This window comes from Schistocerca gregaria, chromosome 2 (genome assembly GCF_023897955.1).
Source record: "Schistocerca gregaria isolate iqSchGreg1 chromosome 2, iqSchGreg1.2, whole genome shotgun sequence".
NCBI classification, from domain to species: domain Eukaryota; kingdom Metazoa; phylum Arthropoda; class Insecta; order Orthoptera; family Acrididae; genus Schistocerca; species Schistocerca gregaria.
The window spans coordinates 256,811,198-256,838,832 of record NC_064921.1 but is presented as its reverse complement, the minus strand read 5'-3'; the positions used below and the strand labels follow the sequence as shown (position 1 = coordinate 256,838,832).

The window sequence follows — 27,635 nt, the reverse complement described above, 5'->3', positions numbered from 1 at the left end:
ACATTTTAATGACAGAAACATTATATTATATGCTTATAACATCCATATTTTTTTCATGCTTCAGATAATGTGTCTATCTTATTTTAATACTGCTGGAATATAAGGAAAATTGTTAACATTGCTGAAGGGCGTGTTGTTGTTAAAATATATTTTACAGAGGTGGCTAGATGTTGTTGTTGTTACCTTCAGTCCTGAGACTGGTTTGATGCAGCTCTCCATGCTACTCTGTCCTGTGCTAGCTTCTTCATCTCCCAGTACCTACTGCAACCTACATCCTTCTGAATCTGCTTACTGTATTCATCTCTTGGTCTCCCTCTACGATTTTTACCCTCCACGCTGCCCTCCAATGCTAAATTTGTGGTCCCATGATGCCTCAGGACATGTCCTACCAGCCGATCCCTTCTTCTAGTCAAGTTGTGCCACAAACTTCTCTTCTCCCCAATCCTATTCAATACCTCCTCATTAGTTACGTGATGTGTCCACCTTATCTTCAGCATTCTTCTGTAGCACTACATTTCGAAAGCTATTCTCTTCTTGTCCAGACTAGTTATAGTCCATGTTTCACTTCCATACATGGCTACACTCCATATAAATACTTTCAGAAACGACTTCCTGATACATAAATCTATATTCGATGTTAACAAATTTCTCTTCTTCAGAAACGCTTTCCTTGCCATTGCCAGTCTACATTTTATATCCTCTCTACTTCAACCATCATCAGTTATTTTACTTCCTAAATAGCAAAACTCCTTTACAGCTTTAAGTGTCTCATTTCCTAATCAAATTCCCTCAGCATCACCTGATTTAATTTGACTACATTCCATTATCCTCGTTTTGCTTTTGTTGATGTTCATCTTATATCCTCCTTTCAAGACACTGTCCATTCTGTTCAACTGCTCTTCCAGGTCCTTTGCCGTCTCTGACAGAATTACAATGTGATCGGCGAACCTCAAAGTTTTTACTACTTCTCCATGAATTTTAATACCTACTTCGAATTTTTCTTTTGTTTCCTTTACTGCTTGCTCAATATACAGATTGAATAACATCGGGGAGAGGCTACAATCCTGTCTCACTCCCTTCCCAACCACTGCTTCCCTTTCATGCCCCTCGACTCTTATAACTGTCATCTGGTTTCTGTACAAATTGTAAATAGCCTTTCGCTCCCTGTATTTTACCCCTGCCACCTTTAGAATTTGAAAGAGAGTATTCCAGTCAACATTGTCAAAAGACTTTTTCCAAGTCTACAAGTGCTAGAAACGTAGGTTTGCCTTTTCTTAATCTTTCTTCTAAGATAAGTCGTAAGGTCAGTGTTGCCTCACAGGTTCCAACATTTCTACGGAATCCAAACTGATCCTCCCCAAGGTCCGCATCTACCAGTTTTTCTATTCGTCTGTAAAGAACTCGCATTAGTATTTTGCATCTGTGACTTATTAAACTGATAGTTCGGTAATTTTCACATCTGTCAGCACCTGCTTTCTTTGGGATTGGAATTATTATATTCTTCGTGAAGTCTGAGGGTATTTCGCCTGTCTCATACATCTTGCTCACCAGCTGGTAGAGTTTTGTCATGACTGGCTCTCCTAAGGCCGTCAGTAGTTCTAATGGAATGTTGTCAACTCCCGGGGCCTTGTGTCGACTCAGGTCTTTCAGTGCTCTGTCAAACTCTTCACGCAGTATCTTATCTCCCATTTCGTCTTCATCTACATCCTCTTCCATTTCCAAATATCGTCCTCAAATACATCGCCCTTGTATAAACCCTCTATATACTCCTTCCACCTTTCTGCCTTCCCTTCTTTGCTTAGAACTGGGTTGCCATCTGAGTTCTTGATACTCGTACAAATGGTTTTCTTCTCTCCAAAGTTCTCTTTAATTTTCCTGTAGGCAGTATCTATCTTACCCCTAGGGGAGATAAGCTTCTACATCCTTACATTTGTCCTCTAGCCATCCCTGCTTAGCCATTTTGCACTTCCTGTCGATCTCATTTCTGAGATGTTTGTATCCTTTTTGCCTGCTTCATTTACTGCATTTTTATATTTTCTCCTTTCATCAATTAAATTCAATATTTCTTCTGTTACCTAAGGATTTCTAGCAGCCCTCGTCTTTTTACCTACTTTATCCTCTGCTGCCTTCACTACTTCATCCCTCAAAGCTACCCATTCTTCTTCTACTGTATTTATTTCCCCCATTCCTGTCAATTGTTCCCTTATGCTCTCCTTGAAACTCTGTACAACCTCTGGTTCTTTCGGCTTATCCAGATCCCATCTCCTTAAATTCCCACCTTTTTGCAGTTTCTTCAGTTTTAATCTACAGATCATAATCAATAGATTGTGGTCATGGTCCACATCTGCCCCTGGAAATGTTTTACAATTTAAAACCTGATTCCTAAATCTCTGTCTTACCATTATACAATCTATCTGATACCTTTTAGTATCTCCAGGATTCTTCCATGTATACAACCTTCTTTTATGATTCTTGAACCAAGTGTTAGCTATGATTAAATTATGCTCTGTGCAAAGTTCTGCCAGACGGCTTCCTCTTTCATTTCTCTCCCCCAATCCATATTCACCCACTGTTTCCTACTCTCCCTTTCCCTACTCTTGAAGCCCAGTCACCCATGACTATTAAATTTTCGTCTCCCTTCAGTATCTGAATAATTTCTTTTATTTTATCATACATTTCTTCAATTTCTTCGTCATCTGCAGAGCTAGTTGGCATATAAACTTGTACTACTGTAGTAGGTGTGATCTTCGTATCTATCTTGGCCACAATAATGCATTCACTATGCTGTTTGTAGTAGCTTACCCGCACTCCTATTTTTTTATTCGTTATTAAACCTACTCCTGCATTACCCCTATTTGATTTTGTATTTATAACCCTGGTGGCTAGATAATCTGGATTATATGTAGAATGCTGTTTGTAATACTGGATTAATTGCGGATGAAAAATCCATACATCTGCACAAGTTCAGAATTTCTCCTGTTTCTATGTGCTACACACAGTCTCATATATATTGGTAATCCTTTATCAATGGTGTTTCTGTGGTCAGCAACCCAATAATTTGTTTCCTGCTGTTCAGTCTGACTTGTTTGTAAGGCATGAGATTGAGAGATTGTAATTGAGACATGCGAAACACCTACACAGGGAAGCAGATTAAATGGCCACTGTGCAACTTTGAGGAAAATGCAGCATAGTTAGGTGGAATATTGGAAGTACTGATGATTAACTTGCCTATTAAAATAAATATCACATAATTGGCAAATCAGAGACTTTAATCATGGAAGTTCTAAGACCTGCACTGTTAGTAAAGCTGTCATCGTACTAACCAGGAGTCGTTTGATGCCGCCTCCCCCAAGAATCAGTTATTACCAAGAGGTTTTTCTTTTCCCACATAAAGAAACATGATGCTGGTTAAAAATGAATTATAGAGCTTTGTGGTAAGTTTCCCAGAACCACAACCTGTTACAATGACGTTAGGAAACTCTTTCATTAACTTTTCAACAGTTTTTTGAACGCTTTACCAAAATTTGCTGTGGCTTCTTGAAATTACAAAAACTCTTGTAGTTATAATTCCTCCATCATCATCATCATCACCACATACAGTGTCAGAGGTGCACACATTCCATTTTTAACCTGCTTATGCTTGCCTGTTACCCAGGTAGGCAAGCTCTTACACAATACCAGCCAAATGGGCAGGCTGTCTCTCTCTCATCCGAGGAAAGCTATGCCTAACCCAAACAGGCTGACGTAATATTGCTTGCTTGCCTGCCTGTCTTCCTGCTGTGTTACACTACATAGCAGTTTATTCTGTTCACCTTCATTGTGGTGTTATGAGTAGGGCTTGCATGTTGGTGAAAAGTCTTTTTTTTTACCCAAGTATCTCTATAACCATTCATAACTGCATAAATGCTGATGATGCAGAATTTCGACCATGAACTGACCTCTGGATTGTGTCCCATAAATTTCATTCAGGATGGCCAGACCATTCGCTCGAATTGTTCAGAATGTTCTTCAAACCAGTCACGTACAATTGTGGCCTGGTGGGAAGGTGCAGTGTCGTTCATAAAAATTCCATTGTTGTTTGGGAACATGAAGTCAATGAATGGCTGCAAATGGTCTCCAAGTAGGTTAACATAACTATTTCCAGTCAATGATTGGTTCAGTTGTACCAGGGGATCCAGTCCATTCCATATAAACACAGCCCACACCATTATGGAATCACCACCAGCTTGCACAATGCCTTGTTGACAGTTTTGGTCCATGGCTTTGCGGGGTCTGCACCACACTCGAACCCTACCATCAGCTCCTACCAACAGAAATCGGGACTCATCTGACCAGGCCACAGTTTTCCAGTTGTCTAAGATCCAACCTATATGGTCATGAGCCCAGGAGAGGTGTTGCAGGTGATGCCATGCTGCTAACAGAGGCACTCGCATTGGTCGTCTGCTGCCGTAACCCAATAATGCCAGATTTCACTACACTATCATAACAGATACATTAGTCACACACCTCACGTTGATTTCTGCAATTATTTCATGCAGTGTTGGTTGTCTGTTAGCACTGGTAACTGTAGGCAAAAGCTGCTGCTCTGTCATTAAGTGAAGGCCATTGGCCACTGTGTTGTCCATGCTGAGAGGTAATGCCTGAACTTTGGTATTCTCAGCATGCCCTTAACACTGTGGATCTGGGAATATTGAATTCCCTAACAGTTTCCGAAATGGAGCGTCCCCTGCATCTACCTGTAATTACCAGTCTGCGCTGAAAGTCTGTTAATTCTCATCATGCAGTTATAGTCATGTCGGAAGCCTTTTCACACGAATCACCCGAGTACATATGATGCCTCTACCGATATACTGCCCTCTTACAACTTGTGTAAACAATATTGCCGCCATCTGTATATGTTAATATCACTATGCGGTGACTTTTGTCACCTCAGAATAATTTAATAACATTAAGAATCTTTCATCCATTTCTCTCTCTTTCAACTTCACCCACAGTTCACTCGTGGGTAAATTGTTGTACATTTTCTCACTGTCAGTGAATGCAACATGTGTCTGCAGTCCAATCTAGGTGTTTGTTTTTTTTTTTCGTTTTTTCTTTTTTTTCTTTTTTTAATCACATATTAGTTGCGTTGAGAAGATTTCATCCATTACCGGCATTCTTGCTTGAAATCTTGCTTGCTCTTCTTGCTTCTTGTGACTTAATTTCTTCCTGTACCAGATCTTCGAGTACTTTTGAGTACAGTCTTTCAATGATTGGGTCACTGCCAATGCTCTGTAATAATTGGGGCCATTGTATAACCCTACCTTATGCACTGATGTTATGTAACATGTTTCCCATACCAGTGAACATCCTTTCCATTTAATACTCTTTCAAACAGCCTCCATAGTGTTTGTGGACTAGACTTCCCCAGCTGTGGATATTTTGATCCATATCCTTCTGAGCCATTCCATGTCAAACCAGCATAGGTGCCAACCTGACCCTTTTCAATTATGAAAAATACTAAATTACAGAATCTTAGCACAAGACAAGAGTAATGGCCACTCGAAGTTCTACAAATGTACAGAAAAGTCAGTGCTGGCAAAAACGGCTGTGATTTCTTCTCTAATAAAGATAAAACATTGAACCATGTAATTTTGGAAAGGTCTTGAAACAAGCTTTTCAGTGATAAACCATTTTGTCATATTTGAAGAATGTACACAGTGAAGATCAGTGACCTTCAACCTTGAATATCTCAAAACATGTCGACTTCAAAATTGAATGAAGAAAATATTACTTCTTCATGTTACACTACATAACATAGTAAAAAATCGAGATGGTTTGAAACTGGGATAAGGAGATATAAATTAATATGTCCAGCAATGTGCTGCATTAATGCAAAATAAATTGTATTCAGACTCCAACAACATCGAACATGACACAAAGCTCTGAAAAATATGTTTACTGTTAAAAAGGTGATATTGTATAATATAGCACAGTAATTTAGTACAGTTAGCAGACCAGTAGCAAGCATTTATAATATGGGAGGTCACACACTATGACATCTGTCAGTCAGTGATGCAAAACATGATATAGGCATCCCAGCTGAATGTATACTTGGAAGGCATGGTAAACCAGTTCAGATTTACAGAAACAAATGTGACAAGACGGGTAACCTAGACTTACTATGCTTCACTGCTAGGAAGCGACATGACACTGCACATTTTATGGTCAAAGGAAATACGTTTGCCCTGTTGCTGTTCTCACATGAACCTTTGTAAGAATGTCCTCCTTGTCCACAGTTAGGGTATCAGGTTTCTCTTGGTATATGTATGAAGGTGAAGGGCCAAGAGTATGTAGGAAGCTAATTGCAACCATATTGATATCTTCATTAACATTCTAAACACATTCAAGCATCCAACAAACCCTGTCGTATCACAAAGTATGAGTCTCATTGGGTCCTAGCTAAGACTCATTCCTGATGTCTGATGAATTGGAGAAAACTTCCGTTTGAACATTGTTATAGCCAGTGGGAATAATACAATGTAACTTGTGAGAGTGTGTGCAGATCACTCTTGCAGGAGAGATTCTTCATCATCATAGTCACTGTTAGTCGTGTAATGAAAGTGACACGCATCAATGGTCTTGGATCACCATTCAGACGTCTGTCTGTGTGTCACTATCTGAGAATTGTAGATACACTGCACACTGTCATGAGCAGCAAGCCTCTTGACGATACCAGCAATACCATCGCATGGTCGTTGGCCATATAATGTGGCCAAAAAGTGCCACTCTGCATGGATGCTGAAATCAGCCTGAGGAAAAGTTTTGTTGGCAAATTCTTGTGATTTTTATACTGGTCTGTAGCACCATTTGAGAAGTAGAAAACATACTTAGGTGTTAATTGGAAATGGTATTTCATAAATCTAAGTGACGCTGAAAAAGATGAACACTCACTGTGTCATTTTATGGCATTCTGATGTTATAACAAATGAAATGGCATCAACGGCATAACTTTCTGGATGTCTATAATAAACAACAAATGGATGAATGGCAGCCTCTGCATTGTTCCAGTAAAACCTCTGCACCTCATTGTGCAGGACAAATGCATAATATTCTGGAAAATCACATATTACAACTTACTCATTGTCACCAAGTGTGTCTTTCAGATGTTGCAGATTCACACTTTTGGGTGGCTAGGAAGGAGTGCAACAAAAGCTTTTTTAATGTACCTGCAAGGTTTTCCAAGAAATCTTCCACAGGTGGTACACAAGTCTAGAGAGTTGTTCTATCTGTACATATCCACAGTTTATTTTATTTCATCAATTCCATTTTCATCAGACAACTCTTGCATGTGTGGCTTGATAGAATATGTACTTGGGCAGTTTCCACAACTGGACATATAGCATTTTGGCAGTGCAAGATTACAAATTATGCAACCAACACAGGGTTTGTAGGTGCTAAGGTGACAGTGTGTATCACATGTCAACTCTCTTCGCCTGGAACCTTCCAGCCTGAGCTTCACATTTTTGTGACTTCTGCAAACACACACACACTGGGTACCAGTTGCACCAGCCAAAACACACAGTTCTTGGGTCGCAACTGGCAGAATTTCAATAATCTTATTTTCAGTCCCGGGTGTTCATCTGAGACAGTTCGTGCAGGTTTCCCTACAGTATCCATTTTTGTTTATGAATCCTGGAACCATTTTCCTTGACAGAAACAATATGTCTTTCCAGGCAAACAGTGGCTTATATTGTCTCTGTTATAGAATTCTGTGAAACGGTTCACAATTGTTTAGGTCTTGGATTGGGAGTGGCTAAGATGCCATATTCTTTGACGAATTGTTTTACTTTTCTTGCTGAATAGGTAGAGACTCCAAATTCATTTTCAATTCTTCAAATGCTCCAAATTCTTGTAGGAAATATCAGAATTTGGATCTTCTCATTGCTGGTGGTGCTGGTACCGAATTTCTGTCAATTGCATTACCATTTCAGACTCAACATTTGTTTAATAATGTGCATTTTCTTCCACACCAGATATATATTTACTTCGGAATACCTCAGCCACTTGCCCATAATCTCTCTGTGCACATTATTTTCTCTCCCAGTCTATTCTTTCTCACTGGGGACTAACCAAGACGTACGAAACTATCATTTAATGCATCTAAAGCAATTTTTGGGGTTAAATATGTCTGGTTCATCTGAGGAGCTATGCAGGTTTGTGGTTTCCATTTGTTTCAGTGTAGCTGGGTCATCCACCGACCCTTGTCCCCGAATTAATTTTTTTCTACGTTTATCACCTATTTTGTAGTCTGCTGTTATGCCACCGATCATATCAACCATTTGCACTTTATGTAGATTGTTCTTGTATCTGTTGTGTTCATAATCTCTGAATGGATTACAATAACACATTATCCTCTCAAAACCCATCTTCAAAGTGGAGTGTATAATTTAAAAATCCACCACCTCTTGCAGCAGCTCTCTGTGTACATGTAGCAGCCACACTGCCATATAATATTTGATAGCTTGATATTGGCCTGCCTACATTGTTACCACACTGTGCGTTGTTATAACACTGCCTTTTTAACAATAAACTTGTTTTTCAGTGCTTTGTTTTATATTGTTGGAGTCTGAATAAAATTTATTTTGCATTAATGCAACACGTTACTGTACATATTCATTTACATCTCCTAATCCCATAGCCATCCCAAGTAAATTTTTTACTGTGTTTGTATAGTGTAACATGAAGAAGCAATTTTTTTCCCATCAATTTCGAAGGTGACATGTTTTGAGAAATTCAAGGTCGATGATGGTGAGTAACCTGAATTGTGTAAGTCTTCAAATATGACAAAATTGATTATCACTGAAAAGCTTGTTTCAAGACCTTTCCAAAATTACTTGGTTCACTGTTCTGTCTTTACTAGAACAGAAGTTACAGCCAGTTTTCTCAGCAGTGTTTGTCAGATTTTCTACACACTTTTTAGAACTGCAACTGGCCATTATTCTTGTCTTATGTGTGCTAAAATTCTGTGGTTTGGTATTTTTCATTCTGTGCAATAAACATACCAAACTTCATGAAAATCGAAGAGGGTCAGGTAGAAAATAGTACTTTTCTGTGTTGATTTGATGTCTTTGTCTTACAGCTCCTCACAGCCTGTTGAAGAACTTTTATACCTAAATGCCATAATTCGTCCTGTTCCATCCTCACCTCACATCTGTATGAGAATTCAGGCTGACTTTCCTGGACTAAATTCATAACATACTTTGTCCATTGGCCATGATTAATGTTCTCATGATGCAGCTTAGCCCCACAAATCATTCTCTCTACATATTCACATATTTCTTCCTGCACCTTGTTTTTCTTTCTTAACACTTCTCATTTTGCTTCTGTATGTAGAGTCCTCTATTGCTCTCTCCTTTGACTATCATTCACATTCAGGAACATCAAATAAGCTGCTCTTTTCTTTCTTTTTCTAAATTACACCAAACTGGTTTCATCTTCTTTTCATATACCCAAAGAGCTCCCTTTGCTGTTTCATAAATGGCCACCTTTACGTGTTCATATTCCTGTTCTACTGTTCTCTCTGCACTCTCCAATTTTTTTACCACCACCGTTGATAAAAGTACTTAGTACCATCTTCCCTTAAACTGTCCAACTTGTACCTTATAATTTCATTCTTGTTGGCATGTTGCGTCCTCTTCTGTTCGCCACCCTTCCGGAAGGTATAGGGGATATAAATTGTACATTCCACCAGGTGGTGGACACTTCCACAGTCTGCTTATTTTTTAACTCTTGACCACCTGTACTTTCAAACTGACTTTTTGCCTCAAGATTAGATAATCTATGGTTATACCATGTAAATTTATTTATGTCCTTGTGAGCAAATAATGTATTTTCCAATCAAAATTCATACTGCTCCAATAAATCCACCAACCTTTTCATATTCTCATTCCCAACATCTTCCCCCTGCATCCAAGTAGTGTTATTATTCTTCCCTTACCATTCTCTGCCATTAAAATCTTCTGCCAGTATCAGCTCATAGCCGCTTGGAATGGCTTCTGCAGTTTCTATCAGCATCTGTTCAGAATCTTTTACACTCAATGATGAGTCTTCAGCTGGGTCGTACACTTCCAATGTGATTATTTTCATGGCTCTAGCTTTCCGGTGTAGCTGTATCAACCTTTCACTTACTGCCTGCCACAAGGTTGTGTATTTTGACCATAGTTTATTTGCCCATGCCATTAACATAATGTGGGAACTCCAGGAGATATTCACAACCAGTACCTTTCTTTTCTGTTTCAGAAAGGACAGCTTCAACAATGCTGTGTCACCTTATATCAATTAAAACTTCTTTTTTTTTTTCCGGATGCTCGTACATTCCAGATACCAAAATGCAAAGTCCATTTTCAGTCCTGTAGTCGAAATACATTAAAACCACCTGAAAACTGAAGCATGTTACTCAGTATTTGAATTGGCTGTCTGTTTCTATGGATGGAGAGCTGTCCCATTGCACAACCCCCAACCTGGAGGGCCAGGATTTGTCAACAGGGTTTTCTTCCTTTAGCAAGAATGGCTCACCATGCCTCTACCCTTTGATGAAGAAGATGGTAAATGACTGACTAAGGATACTAAGAGAATCTTGAGTTACTTAGTTCACCCATTGGCTTTAATTTCATTGCCATAATTTGTTGTTCAAATACAGTTGGTGAAATTAAAAAAATAGATATTAAGTTGATAATTATTTGATATTATCGATTGCTGTTCCTCAGTTATGTTTTTTCCCCCATCTCTTCGGTTCATCCTTTCTTTTTAAACTTTGAAATCCTTTCATCTGGCGAGGCTGTAGATTTCGTGTAGTGTGTTCTTTCGCCAGTCTCACTACCTTTTTTTTCTCCACCAATGGTGTGTATGTGGCTTTCGCCTTCTTTTTGGCTGGTTCATAATTCTCATTGATTGAAAACTTAAAATTTCACTGTACAGCCCTTCTTTATATACTTCATCAGAATGACTGGTGTTCTCATCAGTAACAATTATATTTTCTCCTAACATTTTGACAGTAGACTGATGAAATTCCTCTCCAATTGTCAGTGCATCTGTAGAAATTGCTTCTGATGATTCTGTGTCTGTAAGGTTTGATTCTTGAAGAAGAATATCACAGTACACAAATATATCTTTTAACTGACATTTTTCAACTGCATTATGCATTGAATTTTCATGGCATTCATTATCCACAGTACTTGAAGAATTGTGAGTCATCTCCACTTTTGCAGTAAAACATAAATTTTTGTGATTTTCAAGAAATTTGCAGTTACACTATCCATTCTTGATATGTCACAACTGCACAAGCTATTTGCCGAATGGGGCCTGTCACAGTGTCTGTGATAGAACTGCCCATGTCCAGAGCAGTTCTGGGAATCTTACTGATTGCAAGTGTAAGGGATTTCACAAATCACGACAGGCATACATTTTCAGGAACACTTGTGTTTTGTTCATTTTCTTGGCCATAAGTATAATATTTGTTGTAATGATAAAAATTTGTAAACAGTCAAATAACATTGGAAATGCAATAAAATACATGTATTTTTTCTGTTATATTACCTGTAAAATATAATATGAAAGAAATAACGTGATCAATGTTTAAAAAAAATTATGACTCCAAGAAATAAAGAAAAAAATTAGCAGCAATCCAGCATATGCGCCGGTTGAACAGTTCCCATTGGACCGCCACCATCTTGTACTCAACATCGCAATGCAGTGGTATATAATAAACGCATAAAAGTTCTTGTGATTTTCTCAAAATTGCCTAAGTAGTACACCTGACTGCTTGCACATGGACTACTAGAAGTGTACAAAGTTTGAAGTAAATTCTTGATCTGAACATTGTGGCCTGTCGTCGTAAATAGCCTTGTATTGTTATCCTCCTACAGTTACTCAATAATAGCATCTTGCTGTACACCAAAGTTATCATCAGCAAAAAGTTGCAGATTGCTGCTCACACTGTCCACCAGATCATTTTTGTGTATAGAAAACAGCAGCAGTCCAATCTCACTTCCCTGGGGCACTCCTGAAGCATACTCATAATTGAGAACAACCTCCTGGGTTCTATTACTTAAGAAGTCTTAGAGCCACTCAATATCTGAGAATCTATTCCATATGTTTGTACCTTCATCAACAGTCTGCCATGTGGCATGGTGTCAAATGCTTTCTGGAAATCTGGGAATATGGAATCTGCCTGTTACCCTTCAACCATGGTTCAAAGGATATCATATGAGAAAAGAGTGAGCTGATTTTTGCACAAGTGATGCTTTCTAAAACTGTGCTAATTTGTGGATAGAAGCTGTTTAGTCTCAAAGAAATTAAATATTTAAACAGAAAATGTGTTCAAGAATTTTGCAGAAAGCCAATATTAAGAGTGTTGTTCTGTACGTTTATGGGTCTGTTCTTTTAGTCTTCTTGTATACAGGAGTCATCTAAGCTTTTTCCAGTCACTTGGGACTTTGCACTGGGTGAGAGATTCATGATAAATGCAAGATAAGTAAGGAACCAATGCCTTATAGTACTCTTTGTAAAACCAAACTGGGATTTCATCTGGGCATGATGACATATTTGTTTTCAAGTCTTTTAATTGCTTCTCTGTGCTAGGGGTGCCTATTACTGTGCCCTCCACATAGGAGTCCATGTAACTGTCAAATAATGATATGTTTGTAAGAAATTCCTGCATTATCATTTTCTTAAATGAGATGTTGGAAACTATAGCTTTCCTTTTGCTGTCTTCTGTTGCTACACAAGGTGCCTGAATAGAAGCCTTTGACCTGCTTAGTGGTTTTGCATGGGTCCAGAATATTTTCAAGTTCTCAGCAAGATCTTTTCTTAAGGTATGGTGATGGTAATTATATGCTTCTCGCATTGATCTTTTTATAGATGCAAGAATCTCTAATATTTTTTTCCTGTTACCATGTGCACATTCTTTTGAGGGGCGATCTTCTTCAGCACATTCCGAATTTTGTTGTTAAACCATGGTGGGTCATTTTGATTCTTATTTCACTTACTCAGCATATATTTCTCTAGTGTGTGGTGTACAATCCGTTGAAGCTTTGCCCATAATTTCTCTGTGTAGTGCTGTAGTTCTAAAGCCTTTGGTCATTCCACAGTCACATTTTTAAAGTCTGTGGCTCAGCTCTGTGAAACAGAGCTACTCTAAGGCCTAATCAACAGTTAAGTACAATATGACATCATTCTAATGAATATCATTCTTTTTTTTTCCATTTAGATCTTGATTTCTGTGTGCACATTCAAATAGTCAGTTGTCCAACAACCAAGAAATTTATATTTTTTACTTTGAGTTTGAGCAGTTTTTATTTTTTGTTTGCTAAATATTAAATTTATTTTTCCTAGTTTTGATACTGTGATCCACGTGTTGAATTCAGCTTTGCCAAAGAGGGTTACAAGCACATGATAGTCATGTATAGCTCCCATAATCATAGTTCCAAAGTAACTCAACAAAACCACCACTGACACTAATCTTTATACAAAATTCATGCCTCTTGTTGTAAGATATAGATACACTTGGAGATTTTCATGTCTCAACTGAAGATAGAAATATAGCTGGGGGTGTGATAACATTATTGACAACATTCATTGTTGCTGTGCTATTAGCACGCAACAAATTTGTTGCACAGACAGATGTATGGTTAACATTGCTTGCCAAGAGAGACTGTATCTTATTCATCTTAAGTGTGTGCAGAATTTTGACATAAGGAACAATTCCCAACACCTATATTTATCTACAATAGTTAAATGTTACTTAAAAATCAGCACCATTGTAGTGTTATGGGTACAAATTTTCACCTATACTTCTCTGTCTGAGTATGATATTTTTTAGTTGTGTGTGTGTGTGTGTGTGTGTGTGTGTGTGTGTGTGTGAGAGAGAGAGAGAGAGAGAGAGAGAATTTGCACAATACCAAGCAATGGAAAATCTAGAATAGTATGTAACAATATTATAGAAAGGATAGTTGTTATTCACAATATAGGGGAGGTGCTGAGTCGCATATAGGCACAATAAAAAGACTGTCAGAAAGTGAGTTTTCAACCAACAGGGCCTTTACTGGAAATACACAACACACAAACACCTACACACAGGTGTGCGCGTGTGCGCGCGCACACACACACACACACACACACACACACCTGCAGTTTCTGGCTACTGAGGCCAGATTGTGAACAGCAGCACATGATGAGTGAAGCAACTGGGTGGTGGTGGTGGTGGTGGTGGTGGTGGTGGTGGTGGTGAGCATGGGGGGGGGGGGGGGGGGGGAAGACAGTAAAGTGTTGGTTGTGGGAGCTTACAGGGATGAGGTGGAGAGAGGGCAGGGTAGTTAGGTGCAATCAGGCAGTTAGGAGAAGGGGGGGGGGGGGGGGGAGCAGAAAAGGAGAGAAGTAAAAAAGATTGTGGGTGTGTTGGTGGAATAGAGGGCTGTGTAGTGCTGGAATAAGAGCAGGGAGGGAAACCCTACCCTGCTATCTCCCCTCCTCCCCGCCCCAGCCTCCTCCTTACCCCCACCACCCAGTTGTTTCTCCCATCATGTGCTGCTGCTCATAGTCTGGCCTCAGCAGCCAGAGACTATATATATATATATATTAGAAAGAAACTTCCAGATGGGAAAAATATATTAAAAACAAAGATTCCAAGACTTACCAAGAGGGAAAGCGCCGGCAGACAGGCACATGAACAAAACACACACACAGAATTACTAGCTTTCGCAACCGATGGTTGCTTCTTCAGGAAGGAGAGGGAAAGACGAAACGACATCCTTTCGTCTTTCCCTCTCCTTCCTGAAGAAGCAACCATCGGTTGCGAAAGCTAGTAATTCTGTGTGTGTGTTTTGTTCATGTGCCTGTCTGCCGGCGCTTTCCCGCTTGGTAAGTCTTGGAAGTAAGTCTTGGAATCTTTGTATATATATGTGTGTGTGTGTGTGTGTGTGTGTGTGTGTGTGTGTGTGTGTGTGTGTGTGTGTGTGTGTGTGTGTGTGTTGGTGTTGTCTTTTTCCAAAAAAAGCCCTATTGGCCAAAAGCTCGCATTCTGACAGACTTTTCGTTGTAGTTATCTGCAACTTAGCATCTCCACTATATGGTGAGTAGCAGCTACCCTTCTCATAGATTTGCAAAATAATAGTGCCAGAGCTTTTGTGATCTTTCTTATAGTTATATGGCTGGTCACATACATTCAGCATTTTGAAATGGCTGTTCATTATTGTGTGGAAATCCTCTCTACAGTGCTTCATTTCTTAAGTAGTGTAGTCCGTTGACTGACCATTGTATTTTTCAAACCTTGCTTGGTTTATTGTGTTGGATCAAAGAGAGGTACACAGGAGGAAATTTACAGTAGTACACTGTCCAGACACATTAAAGTGATCACCTTTCAGAAACCTCATTAACCACCGTTTGCAGTGCGGACTGCTGTGAGATGTTCAGGAAGAGACTCGGTGAGGATCTGGAGCAATGGTCAGTTGCGCTAGGTTTGCCACCTAAGAACTCGTGGCATGATTAGCCCGAGTGAGGTGGTCCCACAGATTCTTGGTTGGATTTAAATCCTAGGAGACTGGTGGCCAGGGGAAAATGGCAAACTAATGCTGTTACTCTTCAAACACCCCCTCCCCCCCCCCCCCCCCCCCCCACACACACACACACACACACACACACCCCGCGAGCGGTCTGACAAGTTGCATTATCCTACTGGGTGGAAAAAAGGCCCTCAAGGATAGATGCATACTTGTATTGATCCATTGGGTCTTTCAGAATAAGATCACCCAGAGAATGCCGTGGAAACATTCCCCAAACCATAACACTTCCTCCTCTGGCCTGGATCCCTTTGCTTTGAGGTTTCATGATGTACACGGCAACAGCCATCTGTCTGTTGGAGCATGTGATTCATCTGAAAAGGGCAAAGTCGCCACTGTGTACATCCAATTCCAGTATTGGCATGAAAATTCCAGCCCTCATTACTGATGAAGAGCAGTCAGCACAGGTGCATGAAACAGGTGCCTGCTGAAGAGGCCCATACACAGCAATGTTAGTGCAATTGCCATTGAAGAGACTGTTGGTAGCCTCCTGGTTCATCTAAGTGGTCAATTGCTTAACACTTGCATGTATACTCACCTGTACACATGTCTGCAGCCATTGTCCACCACTGTCGTCTGTGGTCCATGGTGCACGTGTCACAGTTTCCTTGGCGCTAGTTTTGCATAGTACCATTTTGCCAAGCCTAGTATACTTTAACCACAGTGATACATGAACAATTTACAGACTTGGCCACTTTTGGAAATGCTTCCGCCAAACACTAATGATTGTGCCCAGTTGGCCATCGTGTAAATAGCTAAATTTCCACATTATGACAATTACATAGTTTGCCACATCCCCCTGACATGCTTTATATGTTGTTGATTGCCACTAATGTCATCTGCCATCAATGAGTGGTAATTGCTTGTTGATGCCGAATGTGGGTGGTGATCGCATTAAAGTGATTGGACCTTGTACATATATATTGTAGGAAGGTTGTGTGAAATGAATGGTGGATAAAATACATTTGTAATAAAATCCCTATTCTATGAATGAGAAAGGAATAGTGATGTAGTAATAGCTAAAATAAAACAGTTTAACAGTAATGATTTAAAGTAAAGTACATGATATTTTTAATTTTTATTCACAGTAGCCAGAATTACACTCGCATAACTGTTACTTGTCATTTAACTGTCTCAAAGTTTATCTCAAACATTTTAATTTTGTTAAGAGTTAAGACTATTTATTATCCCTTCTCATGAAAAAGTAACAATCATGATCTTTGGATATGAAATTAGGTTTCAGAGAGTGGGTTATTTTTGTGCAAAGTATGACATAAAAATTACTAAAATTTCTTGCATTAAGGTGTGATCTAAAAGTTCTGTATGGGCTTTGTGCCATAGACTCCCGAATGGCAGGAATCTGATACATGTCAGCGTTGCGGACGTCCATTCTTCTGGAATTTGCGTGCCATGATGGACCAACGCCAACTGGGTCTGCGACAGCACCATTGTCGGTTATGCGGTCGTGCAGTATGTGATCGTTGCAGCAATGGTCGTTCGACTATTCCTGTCATGGGATTTGAATTTGATGTTCGCGTCTGTGACCCTTGTCATGTCCAGCTGAAGGATGCTGAGTAAGTGATACAGATTGTTCATATTTACAGTACTTTTCTGCAGAAAATATGAAAATAAACTATGATAAGCATTTTTTTTTATGCGTGTATGCACAAATTTTTCTTTTGTATTTAGTTTGTTTTTCCAAGCAGTACATATAAGAATTTGTCTGCAGCTATGACTAAAATGTAGTCATCTAGTTGTTTTTATAAAAATACTGATAAAAATAGTGATTGTGGATGAGCTAGACAGGGACTTTGTACATATAAGTGGCAAGTAAATGAAAGAGACACATATGGGAAAAGTAAGTAAGCTGTTTCTATTTCAAAAGTAATCACCATAACCTTTAATACATTTAGCCCACTGTAAGTCAAGGCAGTTGATGCCTTCATGGAAAAATTTTTGTATTCACCTCTGGAACCATGATCATACCCAGGCTGTAAAGAACAGTTTACTTACTTTTTTCCACCTCACTTGTTGACTTTTTGACTGTTCCCCATAGAATGTGGGTTTAGAGATCTCAGCCAGAATAGAGAGAAACATGCCAAGAATAAGCAGTATTCGTACAATATAAAATTAACTGGCTGAGAAATCAGAGAAAGGGAACTTGAATTTTTAAAGATATTAGGGAGTTTATTTATATATTAGTCACTAGGGAAAGAGAAGAAGCAGAACAGAGAATTAGACAATACTGAACACTCTACATGTAGGGGAGGGGAATTATTAACAACCTAGGGTGAGAAAGGCTATTATTGAAATAATACAAAATGGAAGTGTGAGTCAGTTTTTATGGATGATAGAATTTCACAGTGGGTTGCTGTGGTGAATCAAGTGAGTAGTAGATGAATCATCTGAAAGAAATATTATTGATAGAGGAAACCATTCTTCTTCACATATTGTGTTGTGGTACTCGTGTTCCCTGTTTCATGATGATACAAAAAGATCCGCACTTCTTCAATTCTACTGGATAAGGATTCCAGAAGAGGTCAGAAAAGCATAATGTCGGCAGTCTAATTAGTAGATTTGTTAAATATTCTATCTGTTCGGCCTATAAAATGCAGTCTTCGCTGTGACGTTCCTACAACACTTTCAGCAAGATGTTTCAATTTGTGTTGTTACATTTTAGTTAATTAAATTTTAATGAATGGTAAAATTTAATTCATAGGTATTAATTTGATTATATATTTTTTAAATTTGTCTGATTTGTTATGGATCTTCAGCTTAAAGGAATTCTCACACTTTTTATTGTTTACAGTTGTCACTCTTTGCCTCATGCTAATATTGTGTCTAAATCTTTTTGTTATTAGTTTTCATCTTCTGATGACTTTACTAGACTGTAAATGATAGCATCATCTGCAATCTCAAAGGGCTTCTCAACTTCATCATCAGGATTAGTTAATGTCAGCACGCCAGACATAACTGTTTTAATTAGGTTCTTGAATGTCAATAGTTACCTGTTAAGTTACTTTGTTCAGTTCTAACTGGATTGCCATGAAGAAAGGATGTGATTGACACTGTATTTTGTGTTACACAACACAACATTGAAAGTAAATCCCGTTTTCTGTTGTACAGCACTGTTCTTGGTCATTGATCTTGAACATAAGTTTTATTGATTTTGTCTTTATGTACATAATGGGGCAGTTCTTGTGCCACAGGGGCATAGTTAATTTATCGGTTTCACCATATTAACACAAATGGTTGAGTGTTACAGACTCGCAAGGGAAGAGGAAGTGCATTGTCAGAAGTGAAATGTTATCAGAGTATGTTTGTGGTAAATGTAATACATAAGTGTAATATGAAACTGGATTCATTCATATTATATTTCAAATGGGTAAAATACTGTTGAACTTTCATTGCATCTGAGCAAAAGTTCATTCATTGACTCAGAACCGACTTGATGTTACATGTTTGATAGGTTATTCAGAAGTACTTTACCCCAGATCTGGCTGAACAAACTTACTTATTTCACTACTTACTACTTTTGATCAGGGAGGATAGCTTTGTAAGTCTGTGGATGTTCTGCTGAGTCTTTTCACTGTGCAAGAAAAACTCTTTTTTTCTAAAGTATGAAGAAAATTGCTGTGATTAGTTTCGGTCTGTGAGTTCATCTTCAGTGTCTTCAGACATGTATGCTATTGCTCAGAACTGACTGGTGGTGCTGAACTGTGGAACAGTATTACTGGACTTGTTTTTAACACATATGCAAGGTTATTCGTAAGTATCTCTGGGTTTCAGAAGACTGCAAAAACTATTAGACATAAAGAAAAATGAGCACAGAGCATCTGTCCAAGTTTAAACTAACAGTGTGCACTGTTGCGTAGTTGCTCTAGCCTCGTGCCTTGTCAGAACATGTAGACAAATCATCAGCTCCATGTTGTTGTATCGAATTGGTTTGTACCTGCCGATAGGTGACCCAATCGACAGATTTCCAAAGTGAGCAGCTGTCATTGTGTCTGCAGGGGCTTCAGCTAATTGTGCACACACTCTCTTCAACTTCTACTGGCGTTTGTTGCATAACAAACGGTACCCACATTGATCACCTGTAATGTGAGTTAAAAACGAGAGATACTCCACCAACTGATGTGTGCGCATTTCTCTATGTCTTGTAGTTTGTGCATCATTATCTTAGCAGACACTCGAGTTATTCACGGATAACCCTTTAGAAACTTGTAGTGTGACTGAGAACATTGACATTGACAAACATTTCTGCAGTAAAGTATCACATAGAGGAAGAAAATTTACATGATGATCTGTCACGAACAGTACAGGTCTAGTGTGACAGCAATCTAGCACAACAGCCATCTGGTAGTACAGAATTAACGCATGCATTATCTGCGCAGGCGCACTAGATGGCAGCAATGCGCGAGTGCACATATGGGGGTACTCAAGAGTATGCTTGCTGCTTGTTACTGTTGTTATATGTTCCTAGCAGCTAACTTCAGCTATTCATATTGGAGATTTTTACACATTTTTTAGTGAGCAAATTTTGATTTATGCAGTAATTACACAAAAGTAATATTTTTTGCCAGCAGACTTTCTTTTATGCATGGTGTTTTCAAAAAGCTTTCTTTGTACTGAATGCTGTGTGATCTACAAATGAAATAGACCAAACAAGCACTAAGATGCAAATCCAGGCATATAGTAAGTAAAGGTGTCTGTGTGATCCTCATGACCTACTGTATCATAATAAAGTACATCAGCAATCGTTTATTTCTGAGGAAATATTCATATAACTATAGATGTGTGATTTTCAATTGTGTACATAGCACAATTGACGAAAGTTCATGTTCCACTTGATTACTTTTCTGGTTGTATTTCACCATGCTAGGAAGGAAAAATTGGATATAGTTGGCAAACTCACAAAATATTGTTAAAAATATTGTTAAATTCTTACTTCCAATTTGGCGAAATTGCACCAGTGTCAGGTAAGCAAATTCCCAGTGTGGCACGTCTTAAAACAAGTCACATCCATATTCATGAAGTGTCGAAATTCCTTTGGCTCTTTAGGCCCCTATTCCTACATTAATAAGGACTATTTGCCCCTGCCATCTTCTCTTCTTTCCAGCCAGGTTCTGACCTAACAACATCTGACTTTCAATTGTTGTTGTCATTTTGCCCAAATTTTAGTGTTTATAGACACTGCCAAAGCAGTAACTCCAAAATCAACTGTGTCCTCCATGTGCAAAATGCTGTACAAACATAGACTTGGAGAAAATATCATTGCAGGAACAAGTGTCATAATATGAAATGAACAGTTGAGTGCATAATTCAGAACAGTAAGAGCACAATTGTGTGATAGTTCTGTAAGACAACAATAATTACTTTATAAATTGGAACCTTGAACACTTACAAATTTTTTAATTCAAATGAATTACTTTACAAGAAATCAGACATTCTTCATAGAGTTTTGTGCAGTTACTGCTGTCTAGTATGCATGCTTAGATTCATGGTGATTATTATCGTGCACATATTGTGTATGCAATCAGCCAACATGAACTTGTGTATGTCTCCAAACATGTACACTTTGGGCACTGTTGCATAGGCATACACCTTAGGTGCATTGTGTAATAGTGGCCTTAGGCTCATCTCTTGAGCTGACTCAGAAACTTGTAAATTGTGGAGCATATGGTGCAAAAGACTAAAATTTTGATTACAGTTTTTTGCTTAATGAGTAATTTTCATCAGTTAAGCGTCAGTTTGGTATAAAAAGAACCCAAGCAATTTTTATAAGTTTTTAAGTTAAAATGTTAGTGATGTGAAGTTGTTATTTGTATATTTAATTTATTGTGTATGTTATTCAACATTGAGTATATGCCATGGTTCTTTGTGTGAATTTGATGTATGTATTTGTGGACCAGGGAGACATACACAGGTCTTAAACACACAAGCTTCAGGCACAATAAAGTTCATCTCGCTGTTTGGGGACTGGGTAATCCTGTTTGCAGAATAGTGACAAGAGGGATAAGTAAATTATTTTAAGAAAGGCAAAGATACTCAGCAGCACTGACCAAGTGAATTATGACAAGATATGGTGAAATGGAAATTAACAGTGGTTTACAACAGATAATATTTAAAAACTTGAACTTACAAAACTGCTGTTTTTGAAAAAGTCAGTCAGGTTAAAATGTAGGGGGAGAAATTAGAAAGAGGAACATAAACATGCTCTATTGAGCCAAATTGAGGAGGAGGAGGAGGAGGAGGAGGAGGAAGAAGCAGCAAGAGTGGAAACTAGAACAGCATGGTAGTACACAATGAGGTGCATAAAAAAGAGGAGGAAAAATAGAAGAAAGATGGAAGAGAGAAGAGAATACAAAGCAAAGGGAGTTAAGACTACAGGTTCCAGAAACTAAGGAAATGAAGTGTGGTTGAAGTCGGAAAAGAGAAGTAGACAGTAACATGAAACACAGATCATGTGAATAAGAGGACCCGGTTTTGTGACTGACAGCAAGTCCCCTGCACCAAAAGTATGAAGTGTTAATAAGATTTCCAGATTTTGCAAAATGAGCTGTTTGAAGATGCTGCTGTGATGAAGAGTGTATTGTAAGTTATTACTGTGATCTCTCTTCCAGCATTCAGTTTGATTTATAGACAGTTTGAAAAACTTCATGCAAATCAGAAATATGAAGAGTAACTCCACACCATTGCTTCATGCTGAAATTGTTAATACCAGTGACGGGACTGTTGTTAACGGGTGTGCTGATGTGGTTACACTGGTTCCCATCAATTGTTGTGATTAGTACTTCGGGTGATGACCATATGTTTTTGACCTACCTGGGTTCTCAGCCTTATGATAACCCCCACCCCCAATACCCACATCTGGTAACACCATTTGGCTGAGGATGAAGAAGAGGTCGATTGGTACCATTGGGCCTTCTGGGGGAGTTGGGGGGGGGGGGGGGGTGGAACTGTTCCTGTAATAGCTAGAAACAGTCTAAGAAAGGTTTTGGGAAAGCAAGGCACAATGTTGTGGAGGAGTGGGTTGATGATTGTAATGTCGTAAAACTGTGAGAAGCTATTTTCATTGGAACTTGAAGAGTTTTGAATAATGTGGGGCTAGATTTTAGAGTTTTCATAAAAATGATAAAGAATCTCCTTACACAGATCAGAAGAACATTGTGCTGATATTTTTATTAACAGTCCAGTGAGGTAGGATGGCTAGAATGCAACAGGTGAGATGGATGTGTTCCTGTGGCTAATAATTATGTGAAGGGAAGAACAAGAGGTTGGCAATCATCGTCATTGTCACAGACACTATAGGGTAAAGGCCTCCTCCAGAGTTGTCCATGCATTATGATCCTCAGCTTCCAACATTCACATTCCTCCTACATATTTTGTAATCTCATCTGTGCCTTTCTGTTAAATCACCGTGAGTCTTTCAGCGCGTCTTGGAATTCTGTAAAGTGCTTTTGTGATCCATCCATCTTCCATTTGCCTGACTTTTTGTGTCATGCCCGCCTCCATTTCGTACATCACATCACAACTGAGGTATTTTCTGGAAGGAGGTTACCAAGGTCTGTGTTCCCTTTTTCAAGAAATTGTTAAAAATTAAACAGTGTGTTACATAGAATATCCTATCAAAGTCAAGCCAGAGAACAGGGGAGTTTCTATCTGAGTCGTTTGTGTGCAGCACTGCTCAATTAATTTTAATGTAACGAGTGCTGATGACTTCAAGAAACCTATTGCTAAAGGAACTGTGTTTAAAATTCAGAAGTATTTTGTTCTGAAATACAAAGTAGATGGTTCAGTACTAGGCTCACTAACATAAAAAGGTCCATATACATCGTTCTGACTGTGGGAACAGAAGTACAGTAATGGAGTATTGAAAAACTGATTTTATCAACACTGGCATTTTATCTAGTGAAGCCAGAAAAAGAAAAGGGAGTTGAGGATTTATTTAAGTAAATGGATGATGGAAGTAGTTTGTGGTTACACAGTGTGCTTGACACTAATCACCAGCAACCAGATGTTATTTAGAAAACAAATATCCTTGTAGGACTGGGAGAAGAAAAAGGGAGAGGAGGAGGAGGAGGAGGAGGAGGAGAAACAGATGATCCTTCAGTAACTAGAAATGATAACAGAGAAATGGTCCATCATAATGTATGGACCACTGAATAAAACAGTGGTATTTTATTTCTGTTATTTTCTTTTTGTACCTTTCTGTGGGTTCCTTGATTGTAATTTTTATTAACAACAGTATTACTGCTATGGTCTCATGCATTCTGAGGGTTTAAAATAACATTTGATAAAAGAAATGTTTATTAGTTATAACCTACTGACACTGCTTTATGAAGAAAGTGCCTATAAATGTTATATTTTTAATGTGAAAAATAGGTTAAAATATCTAGAATTGTGGAAATATTTACTTAATAATAGTATTGCACATCCCATTAAAATATACTTGTATATTAGAAGCAGGTCGTTATTGGGTTATATTGAACATAAGTATTTAAACTGTTCTATCTCAAAAAAATTGTCCCATGAACTTTTCTTCTGGAAAATGCCTCAATCCTCTCTTCCACTTTTGTCTGTTCTCTGATCCCTTCTTTTCCCCCTCTCCTAAGAATTCATAACTCGCACCTATTTGTTTCTTACTGACAAAACCCTGTGTTTTTAATTAACTTCGAATTTACACTGGATGTAAGTCAGAACTGCCAATAGGCACAAATCTAAACCTTATGTGTCAGACACATTGGAAACTTATTTTTTAAAACCTTTTTTTTAGTTTGCCAAAAGATCTTCAGGCCATTTTTGCCTTTCTGTTTATTTCTTTTGTTGTCCTCAACTCTTCTAATCCCAAAAAACTTGTTAACTGGTTATCAAAAAAATCTCAAAAAAGTAACCAAATTTTGATTATTATTTATTGCATGACATCTGGCAGAGCCCAGTATGAAAGGGAATGTGCATAAGTACGTGCTTGCAAAATAACGAGCGCACATATGCATGAAAATAACGTATCAATGCATTTGTAAGTTACATTCTGGTTCCAAGTCAATGGGGGTTATTGAATGATATGTATCAGAGAAAAGATATGTATGGCAAATATAGGGCTCAGCTGTGGGACCTAGCATCTTAGAACAAAGAAACGTATAAGGTTGTCTGCTAAAGCCTAAGTTGGTGTAATGCAGGCACTTCAACATATCAGTTTTAGATGGCAGGGGTTTGAACTATTGTTACATACAGCAGAGGTCCGGTAAGAAGTGTCATTTACGGTGCTCCAGCCTCAACAAGAAATTGTGGAGTAGCTGTTGCCAAATGCTTTGTACACTCTGCTTTGCTTTGACTTGTGTGTTGCTCTTTGTTTTCTTTTCTTATTTTGAAATGAATGTAGAGACACCAGAAGAAATCAGCAATCTGTGCAACCATGTGTCAGTTCTGCCTTTGCAGAAACATGCATGGGTTCTGACTGCTTTCAAGAGGGTGGCATGACTTTCCTCACATTCGTCCTCCCTGTTGGATGATCAAAGTTCTCGTTTGTCTACACTCACAGGAGACTGCTACATTACATAGTACCTGCACTATAGTATCTGAAAACAAAACTGGTCAACTTCTTTTGACCATGCAGAGACTCTTCCTGTAAAACGTGAGTAGAATTATTTTGGGTTCTACTTCTGCCCTAAGTATCTAGTCAGTTACCTCTGTGTCAAGAATGGGTCACACGGCTATGAATACCCACAAAAAGACTTGGCACCATGCTTACCAGGGCTTATATGCTACAGATTTTCAAAATCTGTGTTCTGTATATTTGGATGGGAAAAGAAAGCTAATGTTAACAAACACCTTGAATCAGAGGAGGGCCCACTTCAACAGAGAGAAAACGCCTTTGCTTTACAACAGAAACAATTATTTATTGGAAACAGAAACAATTATTTATTGGAAACTGAAATAGAAACAAAGGAAGAAAGCAAGCAAATACCATTTGAAAAAAGACTTAAGTTTAGCAAAGGCATGAATTCAAATCAGAAAGCTCTTATTGTAGAGAGTAAAAAGTTTTTATTCTCATTTGCTTGCCACAAACCACTAAAGCTTCCATTGGTTGTAAGTAGGCTATATGTTTTGTTTTTATTTCCGTATGGCATGTGCATAAAGTATTTAGTTGTAGATAGTTCTTATACTCATTTTCCAAATTAATGTACCCTCTTTATTTCAGTCATACACCAATGGCAACATTCCATGAAGCAAAACATAGCATTGTCTATATGGATTTAGATGAACCACGAAAAAGGTTGTTAACAGTTGGTCAGGACCGTCTGATCAAAGTGTGGGATGTCTCGGCTCTCCTACAGTGAAGGCGTAAGAGTATATTGGTGGATATCAGATATGGTGCAGCTAAATTGCTTCACTATATGCAGCGGAAGAGACTGATGGAACTACAAAGTATAAATAAGATATATATGTGTATATAAATGTGTATGTAAATAAACTGTTATATGTGAGGAATATGTAAAAGAAAGTACGACTGATTTATTTTATTGCCAAATGACTCGGAAATCAGTATGATATATAATGCTAACGTGTTAATAGTCAAAAAGGCAGAGCTTTATTAAACTGAATTTGTAAAATTATTATTTCTACTAGATTTGAACAATGTTCATTTATGATGCTAAAATATTTATAATGTTAAATAGTAATATCAGCAATGCTCCTTTGTTGTTTAGAAATTTATTTTATAGCAGTGATGCAGTTGTCAATCATCTATGAGAAGTGAGTTATATGTTATCAGAGTATTATTAATTCCCATTATAATTAAGTGCCAGTATTTATGAATGTTCATTACTAGTATCCCAGATGCTCCATCCATTTACAGGCAGTTGAGATATTTGCATTTGATGTTTCTTATTAATTATGTATGAGTATTTACTTACCATGTGGATGCATCTTGTCCTCAGTAGAAATTCATTTTGTTGATTATTAAAATTTTTTGAGAATTTATAGTATCCTAAAATAAAAATTTGTCTTTATATGTTTGGCTTGTTATTGAAGTTCTCATTTATTTTGTGTAAATGGTTGCTGAATCTTATTTCTTCTGGAACTTCTTACTGATCACTGTATATGCATTACAAGAGAATCATTTATTTGTATTGCCCTTACAGAATTATTTCTAAAAGAGTATAGTTGTATATGAGATGTGCAATTTTTTGAGAATTTTGGTTGGAAGCTTTAAAAATGTAGGAGCATATTCACAGGTAATAGTATCTTGCAGCAAACATCTGTGTGGAACCCATTTCTTCATTCCCAAACACTTGTTGAATCTTGCAGATCATTTCAACTTGAGAATCGCCAAGCTTAAAGCAAAATATGATACACTAATGATGTTCCGTTTTTTTTCTGTCATTTTACCCACAACACAAAATCTGACAATTGCTACTTACACATGTTTACTTGTCAACAGCTAGCCAGCGACTGGTTGTTTCCACAGTCACGAAAAAAAAATTGGCATGTGCAATAGATATGCCTACAAACGTAGACCCTGTGCTCATACTTAGATACCGTTATTGGTTTCACCAATAAAAAATAGGTCGGATTCTTTTTGAGCAGCCCCCGTACATGCTTTATTCTAGTCGCCAACAGTTGTGTGGTCATACGTTCTTGTGAATCGGATCAGAATGAGAAGCAAGTAACCTTATGCAGAACAGGCAGTAATAGTGGCAATGAAGTAGAACGTAAGGTGATATTCTGTGACTGACAAATCAGTATCTTGACTAGACTGTTCGTAATTTAAACCAAGTACCTTGTTATTACATTAACGGACAGCATATGCTTAATCTACCAATATTGTTCATGAAAATTGTAGGATTGAGAAACACCAAACCAGAAACAGTGAAATGTCTTGTGAAAATTAACACCTGGAGCAAGGGTTTAATGTATAAAGCATTCTCTGGAAACCATCTGGCCTGTTGGTGTACTGTAACTACATATGCACTGTTTGGTGTGAACGTGCCCAGTAGGTATATTTTGCGTTGGTTCAGCAAGTAATCAGTCGAAATG

General features: G+C 38.1%; 1 protein-coding gene across 1 annotated transcript in view; it reads left to right on the top strand.

Annotated features, from left to right (window-relative positions):
* The window catches only part of LOC126336811 (WD repeat and FYVE domain-containing protein 2), a 64,886-nt gene extending 38,278 nt beyond the window's left edge, over window positions 1-26,608 (top strand). Inside the window, exons 6-7 of the mRNA XM_050000855.1 lie at window positions 16,938-17,170; window positions 25,798-26,608. Coding sequence (XP_049856812.1) covers window positions 16,938-17,170; window positions 25,798-25,936 — 372 coding nt within the window. The 3' untranslated portion in view covers window positions 25,937-26,608. The remainder of the gene's footprint in view (window positions 1-16,937; window positions 17,171-25,797) is intronic.
* The last annotated feature ends 1,027 nt before the right edge of the window (window positions 26,609-27,635 follow it).